This window comes from Equus asinus, chromosome 11 (assembly GCF_041296235.1).
Source record: "Equus asinus isolate D_3611 breed Donkey chromosome 11, EquAss-T2T_v2, whole genome shotgun sequence".
In the NCBI taxonomy this organism is placed as follows: domain Eukaryota; kingdom Metazoa; phylum Chordata; class Mammalia; order Perissodactyla; family Equidae; genus Equus; species Equus asinus.
Genome location: NC_091800.1, coordinates 39367146 through 39392972, shown reverse-complemented (window position 1 = coordinate 39392972; position 25827 = coordinate 39367146). Strand labels below are relative to the sequence as shown.

At 37.3% G+C, this 25827-nt stretch overlaps 1 protein-coding gene across 1 annotated transcript in view; it reads left to right on the top strand.

The window, feature by feature from the left end:
- DIAPH3 (diaphanous related formin 3) overlaps positions 1-25827 on the top strand; it is a 489528-nt gene that overhangs the window by 193758 nt on the left and 269943 nt on the right. The window contains exons 16-17 of the mRNA XM_070480866.1: positions 1439-1747; positions 2513-2627. Coding sequence (XP_070336967.1) covers positions 1439-1747; positions 2513-2627 — 424 coding nt within the window. The remainder of the gene's footprint in view (positions 1-1438; positions 1748-2512; positions 2628-25827) is intronic.

The following is a 25827-nucleotide window of genomic DNA, read 5'->3' as shown; positions in this document are numbered from 1 at the left end:
GGGAAAATAATATCACAAAAAATTATTTATCAACCTAGATCATCTTTATGGTAATCAAAATGCATCCATTAAATTCTTATCAAGCCATGGAAACATAAGGACGAAAGGACCAGTGGCCACATTTGGCTCTTTTTCTCACCTGATTTTACTTTGCTTCTCTGTGACATTCGATGTTGTAGAATAGCCTTTTTCTGGGTCACTCTCTTCACTTGTGATTCATGACCCTGTGCTTGCCTTTTCTTGTCTTCAATTCGTTTATCCTCCACGTATTTAGTCAATAACTGTTATTTGTCACACTCAACTTTGGATGCTGGGGAAAGAGTAGTGAATTATACAGACATAGTCACTTCCCTCATGGAATTTGTAATCTGTCAAAGAGGTAAGTGCTAATGATTTCTTAAATAATTACTTAGCACTTTTTTTTTTTCCTTTTTCTCCCCAAAGCCCCCCAGTACATAGTTGTATATTCTTCGTTGTGGGTCCTTCTAGTTGTGGTATATGGGACGCTGCCTCAGCGTGGTTTGATGAGCAGTGTCATGCCCGCGCCCAGGATTCGAACCAACGAAACACTGGGCCGCCTGCAGCGGAGCGCACGAACTTAACCACTCGGCCACGGGGCCAGCCCCAATTACTTAGCGCTTTTGACAAGAGCTATCAAGGAGAAGTATAGGGTGCTATCACTGTAAAAATGAGTGGTTAGATAAGACTTTCCTGAAGATGGGACGTATTAGCTGGGACTGAAAGAACCAGTAGGAGATGGCCAGGTGAAGAGAATGTTCCAGACAGAGTGAATAGCATGTCCAAAGGCCCTGAAAACAGTAGAAGGTTGGCATATATACAGAATTGTGTATGAAATTCACTTGAAAGACCAGTACACAGGGAACAGATTATGATGGGCCCTTGTAGGTCCTACTAAGAATTTTAGATTTTTTTCTCAGGGGAAAAGGCATGATGTGGCAAAAAGATTATTTGTCTTTTTTTCTGTATGTTATTTTTAATTTTGTTTTTTTTTTTTTTTACTTCTCATTTAAATGCTAATGTTCCATAGAATTCTGTGCATAGACCTTTCCTCATGCTACATACTCTGGGAGAACTTATCTACTCTTGTGATTTCAACTGTCACCTAGAAACTGCTGACTTTCAAATCTTTTAGATGCATATAGCCATTTCCTTCCTAGACATCTCCACCTGGATGGCCATAACTTTCTCAAAATGGGGAATAATATTTCTGGAAATTACACTTTTATGAAAACAAAAGCTATAATTGTATTCTTAAATTGGGAAAAGACTTTGGAATTTTGTTCTTAGGTTAAACCACATGAAATTAATGATATTCAATTATTTTTTGTTTAAAATAACTTACTTTTGAGGAAAGTGTACTTTTTACATGTTTTGTAGAATGTTCTTAGTTATGTTCCTTATTTTTTTCCCCCTCTAGTTTGGTGCTTTACCAGCTGGTACAAATACCTCTTTGCCCCTGTCAAAAGAAAATGGAACCAGCCACCCAGCACTTCCTCCTGCTCCCCCACTGCCTTTTTGTGGAGGAGCGCCACCTCCACCCCCTCCCCCACCCCCTCCTCCACTCCCAGGAATGCCGATGCCATTTGGGGGTCCTGTGCCTCCACCACCTCCCCTGGGATTTCTCAGTGGACGAAACTCTCCTCCTCCACCAGCCCTGCCATTTGGGTTAAAGCCAAAGAAGGAATTTAAACCTGAAGCCAACATGAGAAGATTGAATTGGTTAAAGGTAAAACAGAAATAAATGGAGGAAAACATACTGTTACCTAGATTAAAATTTAATTTTGTATTTACTTATATATAATTTCCAGTGAGAACCCTAATCAAAGTGACACTAAACAAACTGGCTTTTTTTAAAAATAAAAGTGTTGAGACAGAGCCCTTTGCTCTCAGCCAAAGCTTTCTGGTTTATCAATTTGATGGCAGTCGACACTGGTAGTTACAATGGAATTTGATTTGTAATTGATAATTCAACATTATCATGATTAAGTCCTATATTTATGAAATGTTTCTCAAAAGTACAAAAAAGTTAGTGTTCTTACCAAATTTTCTATGTTGGTAGCCATTGGGAAAAGTATTACTAGTTGTCAGAAGCTGATATTTAGTCGGGACACAGGAATTCTGAATCCTGCAGGAAGATGGTTTTGTGGTCACATAACCTTGGGAAGTGCTGTGTCATGTGTCCTGCACTTGGAGAGTCATAGTGCACAGGAATGTTACTAAAGACTGAGAAGAAGAACTGAGAAGAAATAAACTTCATTTCATTCGGCTTCAAATCCCCAACTACTTAATAGTGGAATCTTTTTTTCCCCCTAATAAAACCTTAACTTTCTGCAGAATTTGTATTTCACTGAACACACTTTGGGGAAAGTCTTGCAGGGACTACTTCCTAAACGTCTGCAGACAGCTATGGGAGGCTGGGTCTCCACGGAGCGGTTGGGTTGGGACAGATGAAACAGCCAACTATTTATGAATCAGTCGTCTCTGATTGCAGATCAGACCTCATGAAATGACTGAAAACTGCTTCTGGATAAAAGCAAATGAAAATAAGTATGAAAATATTGATTTGCTTTGTAAACTGGAGAATACATTTTGTTGCCAACAAAAAGGTAAGTTTAACATCTTGGTTATTTGTTAACTTTAGTGTTATAACACTGCCACTTTTTATATATTAACTTCTAGAAAGTATTATTTTAAGAGTAATATCCATGATATTTTTACTTTATTAATGGGTGTAAATAAATGCTCTAATGAAAGGCTTAAAAAGCAAATTTTGTTATTTAGAGAATCAAATAAGCAATTTTAAAATGCAAATAATTAATGCAAAACTTTAAGTTTTCTATATAATACCTTTGTTGAACATGTGCTAAATTAACCCTTCACAAAGGAGGATATTTTCAGAGAGAATTTTAGCATGAGAATTCCTTTTAGTTAATGAGAAATAGAAAAACAAAAGCAAAATATGAGCCTTCCTCTAGTCAGGATTTTAACACCATTTAATATATTAGTAGAGTCACATGGGATAGAATATCAAATTTATAAAGAATCTTGAAAGTTAGCTTGAAATACGAGTGTTTGAGTAAGTTATATGATCTTTTCATTGAAGCAATGGAATTCATTTCCCAAATTTTGTGATAACTTTTACCTATTCAGTGTGATTTTTTTTTAAACATTTATGTTTAGGTATTACTCTTGTCTGAAAATTGAATTTATTTCATCCAGTCTTGTGAGCCTACACCACTTTTGTTTCGGGGCTGATAGCCACTTATATATACTGTTAAGTTAATTTTTTAGTAGTATGTAATGCTTACATTTTAGGTCTTGTAGTACAAGCCACTTGGATCAGTGATTATCTTTAATTTTCAAAAAAGAACACTCTTCACCATAGACTTATGCTGCTTATGTCCCTGGGCTCATTGAGCACAGAGAGAGCTGGAGAGGGGGAGGTTGTGCTGGATGGAGGTGGGAAGGCTTGATAAAGAGAGGGAAGAATTGATCACTTAAAATGCCTACTATGTACTACACATCATGCTAGATGCTTTATATCTGATTTAACTTGATCATCACAGTAACCAAGGGATGTTGGTAGATACTAAAAACTCATTTACATTCCTTTGAAATACTTTCTAAAGTATGATTGTAAATTAGCAACACTTTCTAAAAAGTAATTCCAAGTTAGAAACTCTAAAAGGTAATTGTAAATCAAGGTAACTTTCTAGAATTTGTGGTAAATCGAAAACCTTCAGCAGAAGTTTTTGAGCACTGTTGGTCTCGACCAAAATAGTAAAAATGATGTATTTTGATCTTTGAAGACAGGGGGAATTTTCTCAGCAAGCTTATCCTAGCAAAACTTGTGAAGTAAGCAGATCTTAATTTTACCTTTTGATTATGGAGAATCAAAATTTTCTTTGAATAAGATTAGTGCACTCCTCAGGCAATCAAGGAAAATATATGGCAGTTAAAATGTGTATTTACATGTAAAATGCTTCAGAATTTCAGATTTCATAATCTGGAATTGATTAGTTTTCCCTTTGCTTTCCTAATAGGTGTAAATGGTGGCACCTAACGCTATTTAAGTAATACTGCCATCCAGCTACACTCTCTCTTTTTTCCCTCTTTACTCTGATTACTTTCTTAATTAATGAGGCTCAAAAGGGAAACTTGTTAGCATGTCTTTAATTTAGCTGTAGTGTTAGCCCTAAATGAAATAATTGGACCTTTAAAAAATTCTTAAGTCATCTAACTTTAGCCTTCAGATTCAAGGTTGAAAAAAACCAATGTATTTGCTCACTCTAATACTAGTTATAAAGGTTAAGGTAAGGAAATGATCATTTTCTGAATATTTCATACATCCATCCCTCTGCCTTTTGCTCATGCTGTCCTCTCTACCCAGAGTCTCTCTTTCATTTGAATTAGGGGCTGGTACAGGGCTATGACTTCTTTTGTCTCAGCTCAAATGCTACTTCTCTTTTCTGTGACAGTGGATATTTCCACGGTGCATAGAAAAGATGTGGAAGCCCAGGGTTGTAACCCTGGGCAATGCCAACAGAAGACATGCTGTGAAGGTCACTATTTTTTGGTCTGAATTTTAAAGAATAATTCCCGGAAAGTATTATGAGGAGTCTTAAGTGTGCTTTTGGCTTTACTAGTAGTTGAGTATCTTATTGCAAAAGGTCATTCATTGCTGCCTTCCAAAAATATTTTATAGGAAAGATCAGAAAGGAAGACAAGAGAAAGGTGTCTGGAAAACTTAGACAAGCCTAAGGGCTCGTGGAGTTGGCAGATTGCTCCTTGTTGTCTCCTTATTCATGGCCTGGCTGCTGGCTGTTAACATTTGCCTGTCTCCCGTGATGCCAAGGTTATTCTGTTTGAATCAATTTTGTAATTTCCGCAGAATTCAAAATGAAAGCTAGTCACGTATTTATTGTTCAGTCCAAGGTGGAAATACAGTTGCTCTCCACTCCCTAGCAAGCAGAGGGAGGTAGAGGCATTGGCTACTGGCTGATTTTCCTCATTGGTTTGCATCGCAACTTGGCAGAGAAGGACAAAGGATTCAGATTACCCAAGAATAGTGAGTTGTTAGAGAAATGGTATATCTGTTTTTTATTGCAGTAACTCTTTGGACTTAGAAACAGAGCTATTTCTCTGATTACAAAGGTGTATCTTCCCTCCCAGGCATTTAAAATGGTAGATGCCAATCCTTTGCTCTTCTAAAGTATTGGAAATAAGCAGAAAGAAGAAAGGAACAGAATCCAGTCATTTAAAGAGAGGCTTGAAATTTTCTCTCACATGTTCTATACTTTTTGTTACTAAGTATGGCTTTTTTTTTTGTTTGTTTTTTTTTTAACAGAAGACACTGCTTTAGATTTCTGGAACTTTTAGATGAATATGATTGGGTTTTAGAGGTCTCATACTCTAAGAGTTGGAAAAGGAAGATGATGTAATAATACCTAGAGAGCCCTGTGGTGTACCCGTCCTTGAACTGGGTCATCTTCATGTTACCGTGCTTAATCTTTACCACATCTCTGATGAGGGTTTTCTCCTGCATAACAATTCTAACTCCCCCAAATGCCACCTTGCTGCACCTGCTTGTAGACATAGCAAGATACTCAGTTAAGAGCTTGGACATTTCCTCTTAACTCATGTTGCCCTTTATTGTGTATTTATATATTTTTTTAAGTGGATTTTAGTTATTTTGTTTTTTAAGCTAATCTCCTCCCTGTGATATTTATAACATTGTTTCAATGGGAAAGTGCCTGGTATCATATCTTAAGGAGTCTAGAAACCTCCTCTCTAAGCCTTTTCCTGTGAAATCAACATTTTTTCCTGATTCAATTCTATCACTTTTATATCTTATGTTGCTATCAAATATCTCACTTTGGAGCTGGCCTGGTGGCGCAGTGGTTAAGTGTGCACGTTCCACTTCAGCGGCCTGGGGTTTCCCGATTCAGATCCCAGGTGCGGACATGGCACCACTTGGCAAGCCAGGCTGTGGCAGGCATCCCACATATAACGTAGAGGACGATGGGCATAGATGTTACCTCAGGGCCAGTCTTCCTCAGCAAAAAGAGGAGGATTGGCAGCAGTTAGCTCAGGGCTAATCTTCCTCGGGGGGAAAAATCTTACACTGGTTTCCTTGCTTCGCTCAGTTCTGAGTTTTTGAGATACATCTTAGCTTTTCATATTTAAAATTCTTCTGAAAAGAACATGTAGGCATTTTTCCCAATCGTCTTTTTTCTCTTCCTCTCATTCATTTCTCCTGCTTTTTCTCTCTCCTATATTTGGCCATCACTATTCAAGTCAACATTTCTTGGGTACCCCTCGTATGCTGGGCCTGGTGTTGAGCACTGGGGACACTGTAGTGAGAGAGGCAGATGTGTGCCCTGTTCTCATGTTGCTTTCACAGTCTCAGTGAAGCTCAGTCCAGTTCTTGGTTGAAGCCGAAGAATGAAGAGTGGAACAACAAATGCTGATTTTGATTTTAGAAACGACTGTGATATTTTATTGTCTTCGGCTTCTGTTAAGACTTAACAAGGTTATAAAAGAACATTGTTTATATATCTCTTCAAAATTTAATCACAATATTCATATATCGAACATTTGGTATCGTCAAAATAATGCTAATGACCTGCGTATTTTTTACCAGATTGGTAGCATCTGTTGGTTAATTTTTACATGCTGTTGGAAAATGGATTAAAGTGTACTACCAGGTTATCAGTGTTGGATTTATCAACTAAAATTAATATTAATTACTTTCATTATTCACAAACTGTTAATAGGGATTAAAGTGCTTTCTGAAAGTATATGCATAGTCTAATTCACTTAGACTGATTTATTATGAAAATGTGATTCCACAATTGTTAGCTTTCTAAGTAATCACATTTTATAACAGGTGCATCATATTTGCCAGATAGGGCGAGTAAACTGGTTTATAAATAATTTCTCAGCTGAACAGTTATGGCATATGGAAACGGTTAATGGATTATGCACTTAAAAACAAATCAAGCTTAGATTTCTGACATCATAGTTCAGTGGACAAAGTATTGGGGTAGGGAGTGATAAGCCATGGATTATTCCAAGGACTTGGCTGTGTTCAGGATGTCGCTTTGTATTTGAAACACAATTTATTCCTTTATATGAACAATAGTGTATAAAAAAATCCTTAACCACCTCACAAGCCTGCATTAAGATGAACGATGTAATTTATAACAGAGAAATATGTTTCCAGGGAATGCATGTTAATAAAGAGATGGTGCCAAAATGAATGCAACATCTCTTAAACATGTGAAAGGTTTCTGAAAAGACGTTCGACAAACACTATTTGGAAAGATTAGGGAGGAAGTCAGTGGAGAATTAAATATTTCCCTAGGGATTTATCATTTGGTTTTTGTCTGTGGCTGAATCTCGAAAGAACTAAAGACGTAAGGAAATTATGAGATAGGTCAGGAATGTCTTGTTTCACCATTAGAAAGTATCTCATTGTTACCTATTATATTGTGTTTCTGAGTTGCTAAAGAAACAGATACTTATTCTGAAAGCTTTAGAGAAATAGAACCTAAAGAGAGAGGCTAAAGAAAGTGGGTTTATTTAACCTCGAGCTGCAGGCGGCTTTCAAGTCCACGAAATGCTTCACTTACATGCTTGGTTATAAGCATATCTTTGGCATGATGTGATAGAAATTTTAAAGTTCCCTGTGAATAGGCGTGTGTCTTGTATGTTGTACGGATGCTATAAACAGAAAAGGAGGCGGCTTGAACTTGTGAGTATTGGGGGATGTGTGCCCATACACAGAGGTTGTTTTTCTTTTTTCTCTCTTCTCTTGGGCTTCTTCCATTGGAGAAAGGAATGATATTAGGGTACTGAGTTCAACTGGAGGCCCTTGACTAGTGGTAGACTGGGGCATGCTGTCTTGCTTTCATATTACAAGTCTACCTTGGTTGGTATTTTAATTCTGGTAGCAATTTTCAGTGGTGCCCCGTACCCATCGCCCCTTAACAAAATTGTAAAGCCATTACATTCCATTGTTATCACACACCTTTTTCTCTCAGGGTTCCTCTCCCATTTTCTTCCCATCTCCTGCCTCATTCACCATTTACTCAGGGCTCAAAGAGCACTTCCCTATTTCAGGCAGTTATTCTTTGCCTTGTCTGCATTATGCTCTATCACTCAGGGCTCCAACTCAGAATTAGTGCACAGTATCATTCACCTGAAAATATAAATGAGGCTCATCCTCCTGAAAGTGCTGTCTTAATCTTAAAATAACACTTTGTAAATCTGGCTCTTCACTTCCCCTCTTCTCCACTCCGCCCTGCCCACCTCATCCATCTCTATACGCACCATTTGCCAGACTTAGAAGAGAATCCTGTGGAGTGAGCATTGTCACTTGATTTCATCCTTGGAGCACACAGAGAGTGAGGTCATGGTAGGAGAGTCATAAGGAGATGCAGGGGGCTTCTTGCTGGATTATGTGTTGTAGGAATTCGATATTAAATACTGTAGTAAATTCTTTTTTAACGGAAGAAAACTTTATGATAATAACTTTAGTGTATTTTATAGCCTTGAATTTCACCCATTAGATTTTGAGGTAGTTATATATTCATGTGTTTAGGTAAGTTAGCCATTTTTTGTCCCTCGGGGTTAAATCATTTGGGCATATGATCTTATACTTTGTAACATATTCTGTGCATTTAACACAACCTTTCACACGTTTGGTGGCATCTGAGGAGAACACCAGGTTAGAGACCCTTGGTTTTCACAGCTCTAACTTGACTAAGTGCATGTCTGTACTTAAAAGAATAAATACTTCAAAATCAGACACATGCTAATCCAAGTGTTCTTAACTTGAGGTGTGTGAACTTGGATAAGAAAAAATAACACCGTCACTTTCATTAACCTCTAATTGAAATTTAGCTTTTTCTTCGATTATAAATATAGGCAACACACACAGCAGTAACCAGGCCAGTTCTATTTGTAAATTTCCCATCTACTTTCATACCACATTAGAATTATTTCAGATACCTCAAAATATCACTGAAACTCATCACTACTTCAAAATTAGAGTAGTTACATCTGCAGCTAGATCTCATTATTTAATACTTTAATAAAGAAGCATATTTCATCAGTTGGGTCCTCCAGGAAGCAGACGCTGAGATGTGGGAAGGCAAGAAGTGTTTTTAGGGAGCGTGGGGTGGGTAAAGCTTGTGAGAAGTAGAAGGTGGGGAAAAGCAGGACTGGGCAGGGAAAACCTTAGGCCATGATGCTAATGTGACAAATTTTCAGCCGCCCCAGCTGGGAGGGAGCTCTGGAGCAGAGAATGGCTGATAGAGCTGCCGCAGGATGGGCCCTAATAGCCAGGCCTTAGCACTCCTGTCACGCTCGGTCATTGGCTGGCAGCTGCCCAGGAAGAGCCTGGCCTAGGCTCAAAAGCTAAGGAGGATCCTGAGGGTGCTGACAGCTTGGAGCCTGTCAGCTAAGTGCACTTCTTGCAACAGAGTGGAAAGTTCTTTCCTAACGGGAGATCTGAGCAGGACATCTCCATGGCTGCTATGCATTTATGTTAGTTACTATTTCATAAACTGGTGTTGAATGCATTTTGATAGCTGCATTTGAGTATAATTTGCTTTCTTTGAAGTCCTATATATTTTGTGCATTTAAAAATTATCCTGAGAAGGAGTTCAGTTCTATAACAGTCAGTGGGGTCCAAGGGAAAAAAGGTTAGGAACCCTGCTGTAGTCTTTCTGATTTGTGATGGGAGTGGGTGGAGGTCAGAGGTCTGCCTGGCCTCAACTGCAGCCTTTTCACAAAGGTGTTTTTTATTTTAATTCAAGAGGCCAGTATGTTATTTGTAATAAGATAGTTCATCCAACTTAGGATAATATTTTACAGTGGTTTCAATAGCAGGCCATCCATTTTTGAATACACTTTAACACACTGTGGTAATGCATTTGTTAATAAAAGCATATATCAAATCTGGAAAAATGTAAAACTCACTCCTTAATTAGACAATAATAAAACAACCGTATTAATAATGTATGCCTTTTTTTTTAGTAGTTTAGTTCATTTATATGATTTTACTTGCTCTCCAAAACAATCCTATGAAAGAATCAAGGCACATATTACATACATTTTATATGTAAGAAAAAGTTACTCTTCAAGTGAAATTCAGCTAGAAGGAGCCGTCACTCTGAATGGAATACAGATCTGAGTCTGCAGCCATTGCTCCTTCTGCTTTGCCACGCTGCTTCTCTGATTAAAAGGAATCCTATTATGTTTTATTTAAAGTGCTCTTCTTTGATTTAAAATAATTTTCCTCTCATCTCCTGCCCCCTTGCCACTGCCCCACAGCAGTTCACCCTGATCCCACAATTTATATTAAAGGCTTTAAAAACTTGCCGCTTTTTATTAAGACCATCTTTCATCATTTGGTACCTCTATTCACTTCTGTAAGTATTTGAGCTGTAAATACTAACACCATGCTGTGGAGTGCACGGGAGCAGTGAGGGACCGTGGAGTCCACCCTACAAGTGTGCGACCCTGGCTTTTACCACTGTAGTTGTTTTTCCTCTAAAATGGGGGCAATGCTACCCATCTCACAAGGTTATTGTGAGGATTATATAATGAATATTTTAAAGCATCTTTTGCAGTGCCCAGTTCATCGTAGTTTCCCAGGAAATATTAGCTGAACTGAAATTTTGAGAATGCACACTCATTCTCACTTGTCAAATTTTGTGTATCATCCTTGAATCTTCCACAATAGCAGCAGGTCAAATTTTCTCCCTCCAGCTCTGGCCCCACTTCCAAACGAAGCCTTCTAGACCATGAAACTGCTATGTTCACTGGCCTATTACAAGTCACTTATGAAGACTTCTGTAACACTGGTCTGTATGATTAACTTTAGAAAATAGTAGTAGAAGATTATTCTGTACATCTTTTTTCTCTCGTGTTAGTTTATGACTTAACTGTCAAATGCTTTAAGTTCCTAGAGAGAGGAATTTGTTGAATAAGGAATAAATATAAAGACCTGGTTTCCACCCCCCCTCATTTGTTTCACTATTTCTGAGTTTCTCCATGACTCTTTCTTTCAGTTTATGTCATTGATGTAATGTATGAATAAAAACTGAAGATTTTAACCTTGCTTTTCTTGGCGTGATTCAGTTTGAGAGCATTGAGCTGATGACTTGAGAGTGATCTTGAAAAGCTCATTTAGTTCTTTATGAAACCTCACTGGTTTTTGTTAATAATTCATTATTATTTTTGACAGTTATTTACAGCTTCCACGATTAGTGAGGATGGTATGGATGGCTTAATATAATTATGGAACTGGGATGCGTTAAGGCGTGGGGAACCTTCAGTTGATAGGCAAATAAGAGCGCCACAGAGAGCTTATGGCCTCAATTCTCCCCAGGGTTTGCAGGAAGGATGATAACTGTTAATTTTCTTAGTTTCATAGAGTGCTAGCAGAAGGCTCAGAGGAGTGATAATTTTTCAAGAATAGATTGCTTCTTTTTTTCTCCTCCAGCTTTGTGGTTTAAGCTAAAGGAATTATTTAGGTGAGTCGTATACAATTGTTGAAATTCTACTGTTTTGATGTGTTAAGAACGTCATATGGTTTAGCCTAATTCTTGCTTCCCAGACTGGTGACAAATTAAGGAAATACATGAAGAGATGTCGTTGGTTTACAGCTTAATTGAAAATGAGTATTGATATTTCTACTTCTATAATAGCTTGTTATGTAATAGATAAAGGGGTAAAACTCTTGAAGTAGAAAGTATTTATCTCAGAATGACTTATAGCTCCCAAATCCAAGATTGGAAGACTTTGGAATTTGTGAGGATGTTTGCCTGCAGGAAACAGTATCCAGTTAAAACTGACTTAGACAAGGGCCAGCCCCGGTGGCCTAGTGGTTAAGCTCGGTACACTCTGCTTCAGTGGCCCAAGTTTGGTTCCTGGGTGTGGACCTACACCCCTCTGTTAGCGGCCGTGCTGTGCTGGCAGCCCACATACTAAAAAATAGAGGAAGATTGGCATGAATGTTAGCTCAGGGAGAATCTTCTTTAGGAAAAAAAAAAAGAAATGATTTAAACAAGAAGTCTGGTGCTTGGTGGTTCTGGAGTTGGTAAATTCAACATCCCAGTGACGTGAGGACTCTAGGTTAGCTTGTCTGTTTTCTTTGCTTTCCCTCCAGTTTCAGCATAGCTTAGCTAGCAAAGGTGGGAGGAATGATGATGCTCACAAATGGGGCTTTGTATTAGTTTTCTTTTGCTTCTATAACAAGTTTCTGCAAATTTAGCAGCTTAAACAACACACATTTATTGTCGTAGAGTTCTAGACATTAGAAGTCCAGTGTGGGTCTCCCTGGGCTACAGTCAAGTGTCAGCAGGGCTACTGGACAGCTCTAGGGAGGCTCTGTTCTGGAGGCTGTAGGGGAGAGTCTTGTTTCTTGCCTTTTCTAGCTTCTAGAGGCCGCCCACATTCCTCATCTTCAGTGGCCCCTTTCCTCCAATCTTCAGTCAGTAGCAGCGAGGTGAGTCCTTACAGTCCCTCTCTATCACCTGGCTTCCTTGATTACATCTTTCTCAGACTCCGACCTAAGCAGGAAAGAGTCTTTTCAAGACACGTGATTAAATTGGGCCCACCTGGATAATCTGGGCTAATCTCCCACTTTTGGGGTCTTTAACCTCAGTCATATCTGCCAAGTTCCTTTTTCCTTGCAAGGTAACATAGTCACAGGTTCCAGGGATATGACAGGGACAGCTGTGGCAGAGGAGGATGGAAGGGGTGGGACAATGGGATGCCATAAAATTGCGACATTTCACAAGGTGCTTGGCCCTGTTAATTCCACTCATTAAAACTAAGTCAGTTTCCTTCAGCCCTGCAGTCCCTTTGCAGGAATGCCATTTTAGGGTCCTGTGGCATTTTGACTTAACTTTTTAAATCATTTGTTCTGTTCACTAAATGTTTATTGAGCTTTGGATCTTTACTAATCACATTAACATATGTTTTTGTTATCACAGCTAAGAGCCTTTCTGGAGTTTTAGGAAAAATCCCTATAAAATGTCTTTCTAAGTGCCAGGAAAGATTTTTTTTCCCCTTCTTCATTCAAATCTACCACATTTAATTAATGTGCAACAGGTATCACAGTCTATTGTATATTTCCCAGTTTGCAATGTTATACTATTAATGTCATTTTTTTCTGGGAAATTATTTATTTTTTACTTCATGTTTTTTCCAAACCAGAAATACCCTCTGAAAATATACAGTAAAGAACCTTTGGCATTTAAAAACAAATTGGTTCTTCACTCTCACTTGCTCCTTTGTATTTTAAGGAAGAAAGAGAGACTGGTTCTAATTTAGAAAAAGACGTTTTATATGTTACTAACTTTTGAAAGATAACTGTCTCTACATTGATGTTTAAAGACAATAATTTCCTCACCTTAAAGTTTAGTTGTATTTTAAAATACAGATTGTTACTCTTGTTTTATGATGTTTCACAACATATTTTTATCTGAATAATTATTTTTATGTGATAGGGACTTTGGGAACAGGGACCTTTTCCTGGTCCAAATATTCCTCAGACCCAATAAACATCTATAAATGGATGTGAATATGTAATTTTGTTACAACCTGGAAAACATATGTTATTGTAATTGCATATTTCACTGGATAATGTAAAATACAATATATAGAAAGCTTAATTGGAAAAACTTCATCACTGAAGGAAATAGCATTTATCAAAACATCTAATGCTACCATATTTCACACAAAATAAGCAATTTATTTTCATTTAATTGTTGGCTCTTAGTCATTTGCCAGTCTGCACTTCTGTCATCATATTGCCTTAGACTCGTTCTTCGTGAAGCAAAGCTCTTCTTCCTTCTTTAATCTTCTTTTCTTTTCAATTAGAGAACCAATTATTTTTCAGCACTTCACAGGTCACAGTGGGACAGTCTGGCTCTCTGCTCCCGTAGCGTTAGATTCGACCCAGAAGAGTTGAAACAGCCAATGGGATAATTTTGTTTTTAAAACAAGGGACATCAGTCTTTGGAGTGTGTATATTTTGCTATTTTAAAATTATCCTTTTTCTGAAAAGTGTTTTTTTCAATTTTCCCAGTTTTATTTTACTTCCTTTAAAATCTTACATATCTGTATAAAAGTGAATATGAGCTTTTTAAATTGGCCGATCATTTGTATTTCCATTACATGCTCTCACAGATTGAGCTGTGTTTTCAATACCAGCAGTAAGAAAAACAGCAGTTTGTGTCAGCTTTAGTGTGGTGACAAGACTTTTATAATAGGATTACTATATATATGTGTATGTTTATGTACGTAGGTATATATACACACACGTATATGTGTATATGAAAGAATATTGTTCCATAAACCAGATAAATCCGAAATTGAGTAATCACTGGATGGCTGTTTGATTTTTTTTTACCCAGCAAGATTGTTGAGTGCAGAGTAGGCAAATGACTTGATCATCCCATGCCCACTTTTGTATCTCTGAGGTGTACTTTATTGGAAAAGCTCTTTTTGTGAATTTGTTCGTGATGAATAAGCATAACCTACCACCTCAATAAATCAAACCTTCTCATTATTCTTGTTTTTGTTAGGGTTGTAAGAAGGCCAGAGCAGCTGTTGGGGGGAAAAAAATAGAAATGAGAGAAAGAAACTGACAGACACAGTAAAGGCGAAAATGAGTAACTCAGCCCCGGTAACTGTGTCCAGTCCTTACGTCATAAGATTTAGGCCTTTGTCCCATTTTAATGTGAAGAGGTTGAGGCTCAGAGTGGTTAAAAATGTGGCCCTCAAGGTTACACCATTAGAAAGGCAAAAATCCACCTCTTCCCGACTTCATACCTTGTCTTCTTTCTCTCTCTCCTGTTGGGACATGGAGAGAGGGAAAGACATGAGAGCATATTAGAGGGGGCGTCAGCGGAAGTCCATATACATTGATATGGAAATGACCTTGTGATCAGCTACCCTGACTACCGGTGTAGCAAAATGGACACCTTCTATTTTTATCCTTTAAACTTGAGGAGCTGTGATAGCCATTTCATTTTTCTTTTTTTTTCCAAACCGTTTTTCTTAAATAGCTCCCATACTGTTTTCTCATACTCTTTCTCTTTTTAAGATAGTAATGCAAGCTGTTCTCAGATTTAGCCTCCCTAACAAATATCACATTTATCACATCCCATGTGTGCACACATTCTAAAGGTTTGAAAAGAAAAAGGACTTCTCTGGCATTCCTAGCCTCCTGCAGTTAGGTCCAACTTCTTATTCTAGCTTTATTCTTCCTGCGATTTTTCTGCTCTACACACCATACTCCAGTACCTTTGGTCTACTTTTCACTAAATTCAGCCATGCATTTCACTGCTTTTCCCTTGTCTTTAACACTTTCTATGAAAATTTTAATTTACTCTTCCTACCCATTCTTTATCTCCTAGGGAACTTCCCCGTGGAAGCTGCTGTTGCCTTATTGACACGTGTCTTGGAGAGATTGCCTGGATTCTTCTGCCCGTGGCCTCCACCTTCCTTGCAATTGACTCTCTGCCTTCTCATGGCCAAGCCCTTTCTCTTTGTACTGGGAGAATGCCACCGCCTTTGGAAACTCTTCTCTCTCCTGTTTCTCAGCTTTCAAACTTCATCTTCTACTACCTTCCCCTCTGATCTTTCACTTCAGCCACACTGGAGAGCCTCCATAATGCACCTCAAATATGCCAGGTATACTCCTTCCTTGGGCTCTTTCCTGCCTGGAACATTCATATTCCAGATATCTGCTTGATTAAGGCCCTTACCGCCTCCAAATCTTGATTCAAATGTCGCCTTCTCAATGAGGCCACTGCACTTACCTCCCAATTTAGTGCTGCCATGTTTTTTCCATACACTATCCCCCTAGCTCCCATCCCAATTCTCTCTACCTTGTTTGTTTTTTTTTAATGTCATTTATACTTTCTACCGTATTGTTTATTACTTATTTACTAGGTATGTGTTTGTCTTTTTTCTCTCTCTGCCCTCATTGCAATTTAAGCTCCTGTATGAGAGGGATCTTTGTTCATTTACTGATGTTCCAAGCAATCTAGAAGAATGCCTGACACATAGTGGGCATGAAATTAATGTTTGTGTGAAAACAAATCAAATGATTTTTGTATTCCTTTAAAAGCAGAAATATAATAATTTCAACCTCCTCAAGCAAACCGTCCTTTTTCACTTTAAGCAAATAGGAATTTTGGAAGGAGAGTAGAATTATTTAAATGATCTAGATTCCGATTAACTCTGCCATTGATGACTTTAGCTCTGAGTGAATAACAGTCTCTTCTGTAAGTTAGGTAAAAAAAATTCAGAATAATGAAGGTGGTTGAGAGTGGGACAGGTTCAGGGTCTAGATGCCAAAATGATTCACCCTCCTTGCCTGTTTCAGCATCAAGAATCTATGTAAGAAGGAGGAAGGCGTTTAGGAAAATTCTGTGTTACTGTTGAATGGATCTTGATTTCATGTCTGCAAAGTGGCGATAACTGTTAGCAAACAAATTGTAACACATTTTATGGTTTTTTTCCCTGAAAATTTGCTCCTGTTTTGGGTGTTGATTTTGTTGTTGTTGTTAATTGAGGTGAAATTCACGTCACATAAAATTAACTATTTTAAAGGAATAATTTAGTGGCATTTAGAACAGTCACAATGTTGTGGAACCACCACCTCTATCTAGTTCCAGGACATTTCCATCAGTCCAAAGTAAGACTCCATACCCATTAAGCAGTTTCTCCCTATTGTCCCTTCCCTTGAGCCTTGGCAACCACCAATCTATTTTCTGTCTCTGTGAATTTATTTATTCTGGATGTTTCGTATAAATGGAATCATGTAATATGTGACCTTTTGTATCTGGCTTCTTTCACTTCGCATAATATTTTTGAGGATCATCCACACTGTAACATGTATCAGTGCTATATTCCTTTTAATGGCTAAATAGTATTCCATAGTACATATTATACCATGATTTGTTTATCTGCTCTTTCTCTGATGGACACTTTGGGCTGTTTCCTCCTTTTGGCTATTGTGAATAATGCTACTCTGAACATGTGTGTTTATGTGTGTTTGAGTGACAGTTTTTAATTCTTTAGGGTGTGGACTTGGTAGTGGAATTGCTGTATCATATGGTAATTCTATGTTTAGCTTTTTGCGAAACTGCCAAACTGTTTTCCATAGCAGCTGAATTATTTTATGTTCTCACCAGCAATGTATGAGGGTTTCAGTTTCTCCATATCCTTGCCAACACTTTTTTCTTTTTTGATAGGTATTGATTTTAGGCTTTCAAAAAATTCAAAATTTACTGAACTATCCTTTTATAAAGCTTTGGGCATAACAAAGAAAATCAAGTTTGTTAACTTCTCTTCTTATAGAGCTAATAAAGGTTTTAGTCAAATAGAGAAATCTTGGGATACAAATAATATTTAATTATAACAAATTTATTGAGTGGATGGTGGTATAGGATTCAAAGGTGTTATGACTGGGAAGCTTGCAATTTTATGTGAAAGATAAATGTGTTATGGGTTATTCTGTATTATAACTATAAAGTATATGTGTGTTAGTGAAGTAGATATAAAATATTACTTATGCTTTTTATTATATAAAGATAGTTCACTTAGCTATTTAAACTGCTATAAATTATTCATTATAAAATAATTACATTACAGAAAATTTAGAAATGGATGAAAGAAAAATACCACCCTAAACTCTACTACCCTACTTAAATTCTTTGTAGGGTTTGGCTGTATTTCCTTTTATCCTTTCAAAATTTACATATGCAGTATAATTTCTTGTTTTCATATGTGCTTTCTGTGCTGTTAAGTACCTTTTATAATATCTTGAATGACCATAGAGTATTGGGCATAGTCATATAACAACTATTAGGCATATTTAGAAGTCTGTTGGTTAAACCGGGGTAATTAGAAAAGACCTCATGAAGGAGGTAGCTTCACCTTGCTGATCCTGTACACACTTCATGTCTTTCTCTCTCTCTTAGAGAAATGTTTTCTGTGACTTCCCAGATTAGGGTAGATCTCTTGTAATTCAATCCGACATTGCTCTTTATTTTCATTCATAGCACTGATTTGTGATTCGACTAAAACTCTTATTTGTGTGTTCATTTAGTGTTCTCTTTTCCTGTTAGATTGTAGTCTTTCCATGGGCAGAACTATGTCTTCTCTCCACTGTATTACCTTCACTCAGGCCAGCGTCTGATGCGAATTGCTGCTTAATAAGCATGCTTGGTGGATGAGTGAATGAACACACAGGGAGAGGGAACCAAGAGTTTGAACATGTAAATGGGGTGTTTGGGGGAAATATGTAGGCTTGGGAGGTAAAGAGTAACAGAGGAGTGTATTTCACTTTCTATGGGGATGAGGAGATAGATGGAGCAGTATTGCTGGAAGGTGAACCTCAGAAGAGTGGTGTTCATATTATGGAAGTCTTCGTATGCAAAATTGAGGATTGAAATTTTGTTCTGTCACTTATATAAATAATTTAAAATATTAAATATGTTAAAGGACAGATGGCCCCCAACTTAACAATGATTCGACTTAGGATTTTTCGACTTTACAGTGGTGTGAGAGCGATATACTTTCAGTAGAAACTGCACTTCAAATTTTGAATTTTGGGCTATTGATAAGCAGTATGATCCTCTCTCATGATGCTAGGAAGTGGCAGGGAGCTGCAGCTCCTGGTCAGCCACACAATCACAGGGGGTAAAGAGCTGGTACACTTACGACCATTCTGTCTCCATACAACCATTCTTTTTTTCACTTTCAGTACAGTATTCAGTAAATTACATGAGATATTCAACACTTTATTATAAAATAGACTTTGTGTTAGCTGATTTTGCCCGACTGTAGGCTAATGTAAGTGTTCTGAGCACGTTCAAGGTAGGCTAGGCTAAGCTATGATGTTCAGTAGGCTAGGTGTATTAAATGCATTTTTGGCTTATGGTATTTTCAATTTATGATGGATTTTTCGGGATGTAACCCGTTGTAAACCGAGGAAGATCTGTATATTCTCTCACGAATGTTGAAATGTTTTGAATACGGACATAATATGATATAGTCTGTACTTTAGGATGAAAATTCAGTATCAGGCAGTTCTGTGTTGCAGTAGAAAGTCCAGGGGCTGGAATATCTGTTAAGAGATTACTTGAATACCCTGGGGATTGGTGATGAAGTCCTGAATCTAGGTTACTTCTGTGGAAGTACAATAGTTATGAGAGAGATTTGTGGAAGTATAATCAGCCAGGTTTAGATAATCATTAGCTGGTGGACTTTGGAAAGAAATGCAGTCACAGGATGATTTAGGTTTCTAGGCTGAATTAGGCTGCCGTCTGTCGATTTTAGGCTGAAGATAAAGGGGTTTTATTTTGATCCAGTTGACTTAAGATGCTGTTATGGATCGCCACTATAGGTTATACCATAGGCTGGCAAAGCTTTTCTGTAAAAGAACAAATAGTAAATATTTTAGTCTTTGTGGGCCGTATGGCCTCTGTCACAGCTGCTTAGCTGTGCTGTTGTAGTGCAAAGCTAGCCACAGATTCTACGTAAAGGAATGGTCATGGCTGTGTTGCAGTAATACTTTGTTTATAAAAACAGGTGGCAGATCGGTCTCGGCCCATGGAGCTATAGTTTGCTGACCCATGGGTTATATTATCGAGGTTTTATTTCGTATTATTATTAAATCATAGTGGATCCCAATGTGGGTTCTGGGATTTCCTTCAACAGTGGTCACTAATAGGATGTAGGACTGGAGAAACGGACCTTTGTATTTGCTTATATTTGATGGTCCACTTCCCAGGCATTTGCGACTAAATGTCAAATAAGCAAGATGGAGAAAGGGTATAGTAGGAACTACCCTAACAAGTTTGATCAGGAAATCTAAACCGAGTGGTGGGAGAAATAAAGGTATGGGGGTGTCAAAGAGAAACTAGCTAGAAGTACAGGGACTAGAGATTTTAGGAATGTTAAGAGCAGGCTTCTTGGACATGAGAATAGTGGAAAAATGTGGAATTTTAAGTGCTATATCTTGGAATAAAGACCTTGCAGGAATAGGTCTAATTCTAGAGAGTCAAATAATTGTGCAGCCAGAATGTTGGAATGAAATCATGGAAATAGAAGCAAGATTCTAACATAGAAATTGACAATGAAAAGTTTCAGCTTTGGAATCAGACGTCCTGCTTGGAATCCCATCTTTATGATTTTCTGACTTTGGATGAGTTTTCAATCTTTTTTAGATTAACTTCAATTTTCTCATCTGAAAAAGAGGGTTATTATTAAGAAACAATGTCTGTTGAATGCCTAGTACAATACCTGATTCACATTACTTCATAAATGGCAACTATTATCATCATTATATTTTATTTGTATTGCATTATGATAAAGAAGGAGTAGCTGTCGAAGCTTTATGAATGGGACATTGGACTGGATATTCTGTAAGTTCCCTTCCATATCTAGGATTCCTTTTGTTTTTCCCCATTTGTTTATTTTTGGATGTACATCATAATATATTTCTAATTCTGTGTAGACTACATCATGTTCACCACCCGAAAACTAACTATAGTGCATCCCCTCACGTGAGCTTAATCCCCCCTTTTGCCCTCCCTCCTCCCCTCTTCCCCTATGGTAACCACCAATAGGATTCCTTTTTTATTGATATCATTCTAGGTTTCTTCAGTGATATTAATTTATTTCTATGAATTCACATTTTTAGAGCATAGTATTTAGTGCCACTTTTTTGAGTAGTAAATAATGATCTTAAGAGATTTAGTACAAAAAAATTATCATGAGAAAGATGTGAAACTCGCTCCTTTTTTTATAGTCTTTAAATTAGATCATAAGTTCAGATTATGTCTGTACTATATCAAAATTATTGCTTCCATTTGTGAAATGGTACAGTAAACCAGGGTCAATGGTTGTCATTGGTTTATTTCAAAATAGAAAAGTGTTAAAAGAATTGGGCAGTGGGCCATGCAGAGTTAAAGTCAGATGAGACTGCTGTTTTTGCTAATGACATTTCCTTAACTTTTTTGAAAACTATTGAACATGAGCATATGATTCTTTATACTAATTGTAATGCATTACTGTACCCCATAATCTGTGAGAGCATTCACCTCTGCACTCTGCCTGTCCAGCTGTTGTCTTGAACAATTATCAGCAAGTTATTATTCCAGTATGAGCTGTGTCATGCTCGAAAGTGGGATGAAAAAATGTTAATGAGCATGCATCAATGTCGGTTGATGAAGGTTAAGTGGTTGCAGATACGCTTTCTGCATTCTTTCCTATGAATGTGCAGACTGAAGCAATGGTTTCTGATGAGGGATTACAAACAAATGGTCCTGATTGACAGTTCTTGATTTAACATTAAAATGGTATCTAAAGGCAAGTTCTGTGTTTCAGCTGAATAATAGACACAGTGTTGTTGACCCCTGGTGCAGCTCCATACTTCAGCATGTTTTATTTTACAATTACCATTTTTTTCTATCGTACCAGATTTTCAAATTTTCTCATCTTGTATTAGACGTTATTTTAAAGTTGTGCCTGGTGGTGGTGGTATAGTTTTAAAAAAAACCCAAACATTAACATGTCCATTATCTACTTATGTTTTTAGAATAATCACATTGCAATTTTCAGTATGATCAAATTAAAATATTATGTACAATAGCTGTTAAAGTTGATAAGCATAGGCCAGTACTCATCAGCAATATGTTCTTTCTCTTTGTGTCTGTTTTTATGTATTTTTAAATGATGACCCAGTACTTTTCCAGCATTTGTTATTTGTATGCTAATTAAAATTAGCCGTACATATTTTCTTTAGGAATTTTTTGAATTGATTTTTGCGAACATTGCATTTCTCATGCCATAGATTGAGCATGAACTGCAAACACAATTTTCTTTTAAAGAAATGGCAATGTAAGGAACGGTATTATGTAGTGATGAAGGTTCTTTTTTTCCTCATCGTTTTTTTCATCATTAATAATCCAGAACTTGGTGTTCTAACTGGAAGCTGTGCTTTGTAAAGCATAAAATGTTATATAAATGTTTGTTTTTAGCTAACCTATTTTAGCTGAAAGGACAACACATAATGATCACAATGCTTTGCAACTTGTAACAACAAAAAAAGGTGGGAATGTTTGTTAAGTATAGTATTGTAAAGTAGGATCTATAGTGATCATTTTATCATTTAATAGGTAAAAAATTTGAGGGCTAAATATAGTAGACTTAAATCTTTGCCAATAGAACCATCATTTGACATATCTGGGTTATTTGTTGATAATTGGGAAATATTTTCTTCCTTTTTTATGTGCCTTATGGAGACAGCTCCCTACAACTTACTGCCTACTTAATATAAGATTTTTAAATAATAATCCAGAATGTTATTCATCATTTTTTATATAAGCAGATTTTTAATGGTTGAACCTTTTTTAAAGTTTAATTTATAGATTTTTATTTTTTCTGATAAAATTCTGAGTTATAGAAAATACTCATGCATTAACCGTGAGTTTAGGGAAACAGGACAGGAATACCCTCCGTACCTCTTGGCACTGGTTTCCACATCTGTTCTGTAAATCAATATTCCTCTGCAGAAGAGGGCCTTCTTATCTCCCGGCGCAGCAGCTTTGTGCTTAAGGACTATTTCTCCTCGAGCTCTGTAATCCCTATTGTATTAAATGCTTAAGTCTTAGTGCTCCTGTGGCTTTTTTTCTGTCAGCGAGTGAAATTGGATATACAAATCATACTCCCTCAAGGCTAGCTACTTCTTAATACCATGCCTAGGATTGCAGTTATCTACCATCAGCAAGCAAAGACTCTGGTTTTGGTTATTGAATCACTCATGGCAAATCCTGCAGCCCAGCTGGCCAGCCGGTTGGCCAAGCAACAAATCATGTTGGATACTGCTCCTATGAAAGGTACTATCCTAGCTCCTGGGATACAGGCTGAGCAAGACAGATAAAGTTCCTGCTTTCAGGTAGTATATTTTCAAATGGAGAAGATGGAAAATAAATTGGTAGACTAAGAAAAATAACCATAGTTTTTGAATGTACTATAAAAGTAATGAGCAAGGCATGTTGATGGATGCTAGGTTGGAGAGGGTGGTCATGGAAGACCTCTGAGGTCATGACATTTAAATAGAGATTCAAAGGAGAAGTAGGAATGTGCCAGGCAAGGAATCGAGGGAGGAGATCTCCAGGTTTAGGAAAGAGCGTGTTCAAAGTTCCTCCGATTGGAAGGAATCTGTAATCTGACATCCATCAGAAGTTCAGTGTAGCTGGAGCATATTATGTGAGGGGGAGAATGGCAGGAGATGAGGTTTGAGACCTGGGCTGTTTGGAAAAGCTTCATGTAAACATCTGAGTTGTTTTCAAGGATGAATATGCTTTTTGAAAGCAGGAAAGAAGGAGAAGGCTAATCCTGCAGAAGGAATGGTTGGAACAGAGAGAGAATCAGCACTCTTGAAATGCCTGTTAGCCTAAGGCATAGGAGTGTAGATGGTGGCACTGCTGGCCTGCCAGATAGGGTGGTGGTTGGTGTTACAAGGCTAAGAGGTGGTCTGCTATGAGCCTAGAAACATTGATGCTGATGGCAAATTCTTTCTAGATTCTCTGCCTCTCTCCTCTCTAATGGGAGGTATAAAGGACTCTAGCCCCTTTCTTTCTAGTACACAGCAAAGTTTGTTTGAAACATATTAGTGTTAAACACAGTAGTTTTTGACTCAACTATGTATTAATAAATAAATGGATATATTTAAATAAACTATCAAAATCCATTGCTTAAAAACATGGATGGCAGTAGAAGTCAAATCTCTCCTCTCTCCAAATTCCATCATTATTGTTCTGTTTCCCCGTGAGGATTGGTATGTCTGGGATCTCAGAGATACACTAGGAGTTCATGTGTGATGATAATTCTTGAAATAAACCCTCCTGTTCTTCAACTGCCTTGCTCAGAATAAGGCTGGAAATGACTGAAGCTTTTGCTTTTTGGGTTTGTTTTTTACTCAACATTTCTTCTACAGTCTATAGAAAAGTTGTTCAGAACTGTATTTTATTATTTAGTGTGTGTATATGTATATAAGTTCATACATTTAGATCTAGAAAGTGACTCTCTGTGGGGCTGAGAGGAAATGAATGCATTCTAATCCTGTCCCCTACTCATCTTTCAAGGCCCACACTTAAAACCCCTGACTATGTAGACTTCCCTGATCAATCTGGCCAGACGTTATTGTTTTTTGCTTCTCTGAACCTTCATCTTTTTTCTTGACTGACCTCATTTCTTTTAGTCATTGAAAAATGTACTAATTTTTTAGTAACTCTTTTACTGGATTTCTTACTGGATGTATATCAAAAGGTGCTTGACTTCTCTAAAACTTTTCACCTTATATAAATGATTGTATTATTGTGTAATTTATCTCTGCACATCTGATGGCTCCAATTTCAATTGAAATTCTTTAAGGACGAGGACTATGTTTTACTTTTCCATGTCCTTCTGTGGATAGCCTCAGTGCCTTCTGAGTGAGGGAATGAATGAATGAATAAATGAATGAAACAATTGAAGATTGTCTCTACAGTGACAAAGGAGCTAGGGGAGATCTCCGTACTGACAACTAGTGCAGGTCCAATTGTTATCACTGCTCTAGTAGGGCTCTTGGCCCTGAGTGTCCTCCTCTAGGAGATGGAGTATGGTGCGGTGAGAATGCCCTAGACTCCAGAAGATGATTTCCAGTCTTTAGTCTACCACTAGGCAGTGTTATGGCCTTGGAGAGGTCAGTTCTCTGGTCCTCAGTTACATATCTATAAAATAAGAGTTCACTTTAGTTTAACTTTCCATAAGTTACCAAAATAAACTTTAAGAAACATCAAAAAACCCATTGTATCTCGGCTCAGTAGAACGGGAACTCTGCTAATGGTGGTAAATTGATCATTTTCATTTCACATAAGGGAATGATTATCACTCAGACACAGTAAAAAGTAGACACAACTAAGCTTATATGCATAAGAAAAAATATGTGTAAGGATGTTCACTGTAATAATATTTTTGATAGTGAAAGTTTAGAAACAACTTAAGTACTCATCAATAAGGAAAATAATTAAAGTATATTGTTAAATTATGGTACTGAGGTGATATACAGTCATGTCCCGCATAACAACGTTTCAGTCAAGGATGGCCCACAGATACGATGGTGATCCCATAAGATTAGTACCATAAAGCCTGTATGTGTTGTAAGCTCTTCCATCTAGGTTTGCGTACATATACTCTGTGATGTTCACACAACAGCAAAATTGCCTCACGAGACGTTTCTCAGAATGTATCCCCATCATTAAGCGGTACATGACTGTACTATGGAACTGCTAAAAGTATGTGGTTAACCCATTACATATGAACATAGAAAAATATCCAGGGTTTATTGCTTTGTGAAACAAGTAAAATGTAAAGGAATGTATATGGTAAAAGCTCATTTGGTTAAAAAGGAAAAAAAAATCCCTAAACTGTGTATACATCTGTTTGTGTATACATCTGTTTGTGTTTACATACACACTGATACACATTTAGAAGACAGAAGCAGTAGCTTTTGTTTCCAGTAGCTTTCTTTGGGGAATATTTGTAGTAACAGGTAGTAAGGTAATGGAACCTTCACTTTGTGATGTACTTCTGTAGTGTTTGAATTGTTTTACAATGAATTTTTAAAATTTCTTTTTCCTCGGGAACAATTCCAGAATAATAGGGCTATTAGCTGAAATAGTATGTTTAGTCTTTTTAAAAATTCCTTATATATTTTATGTG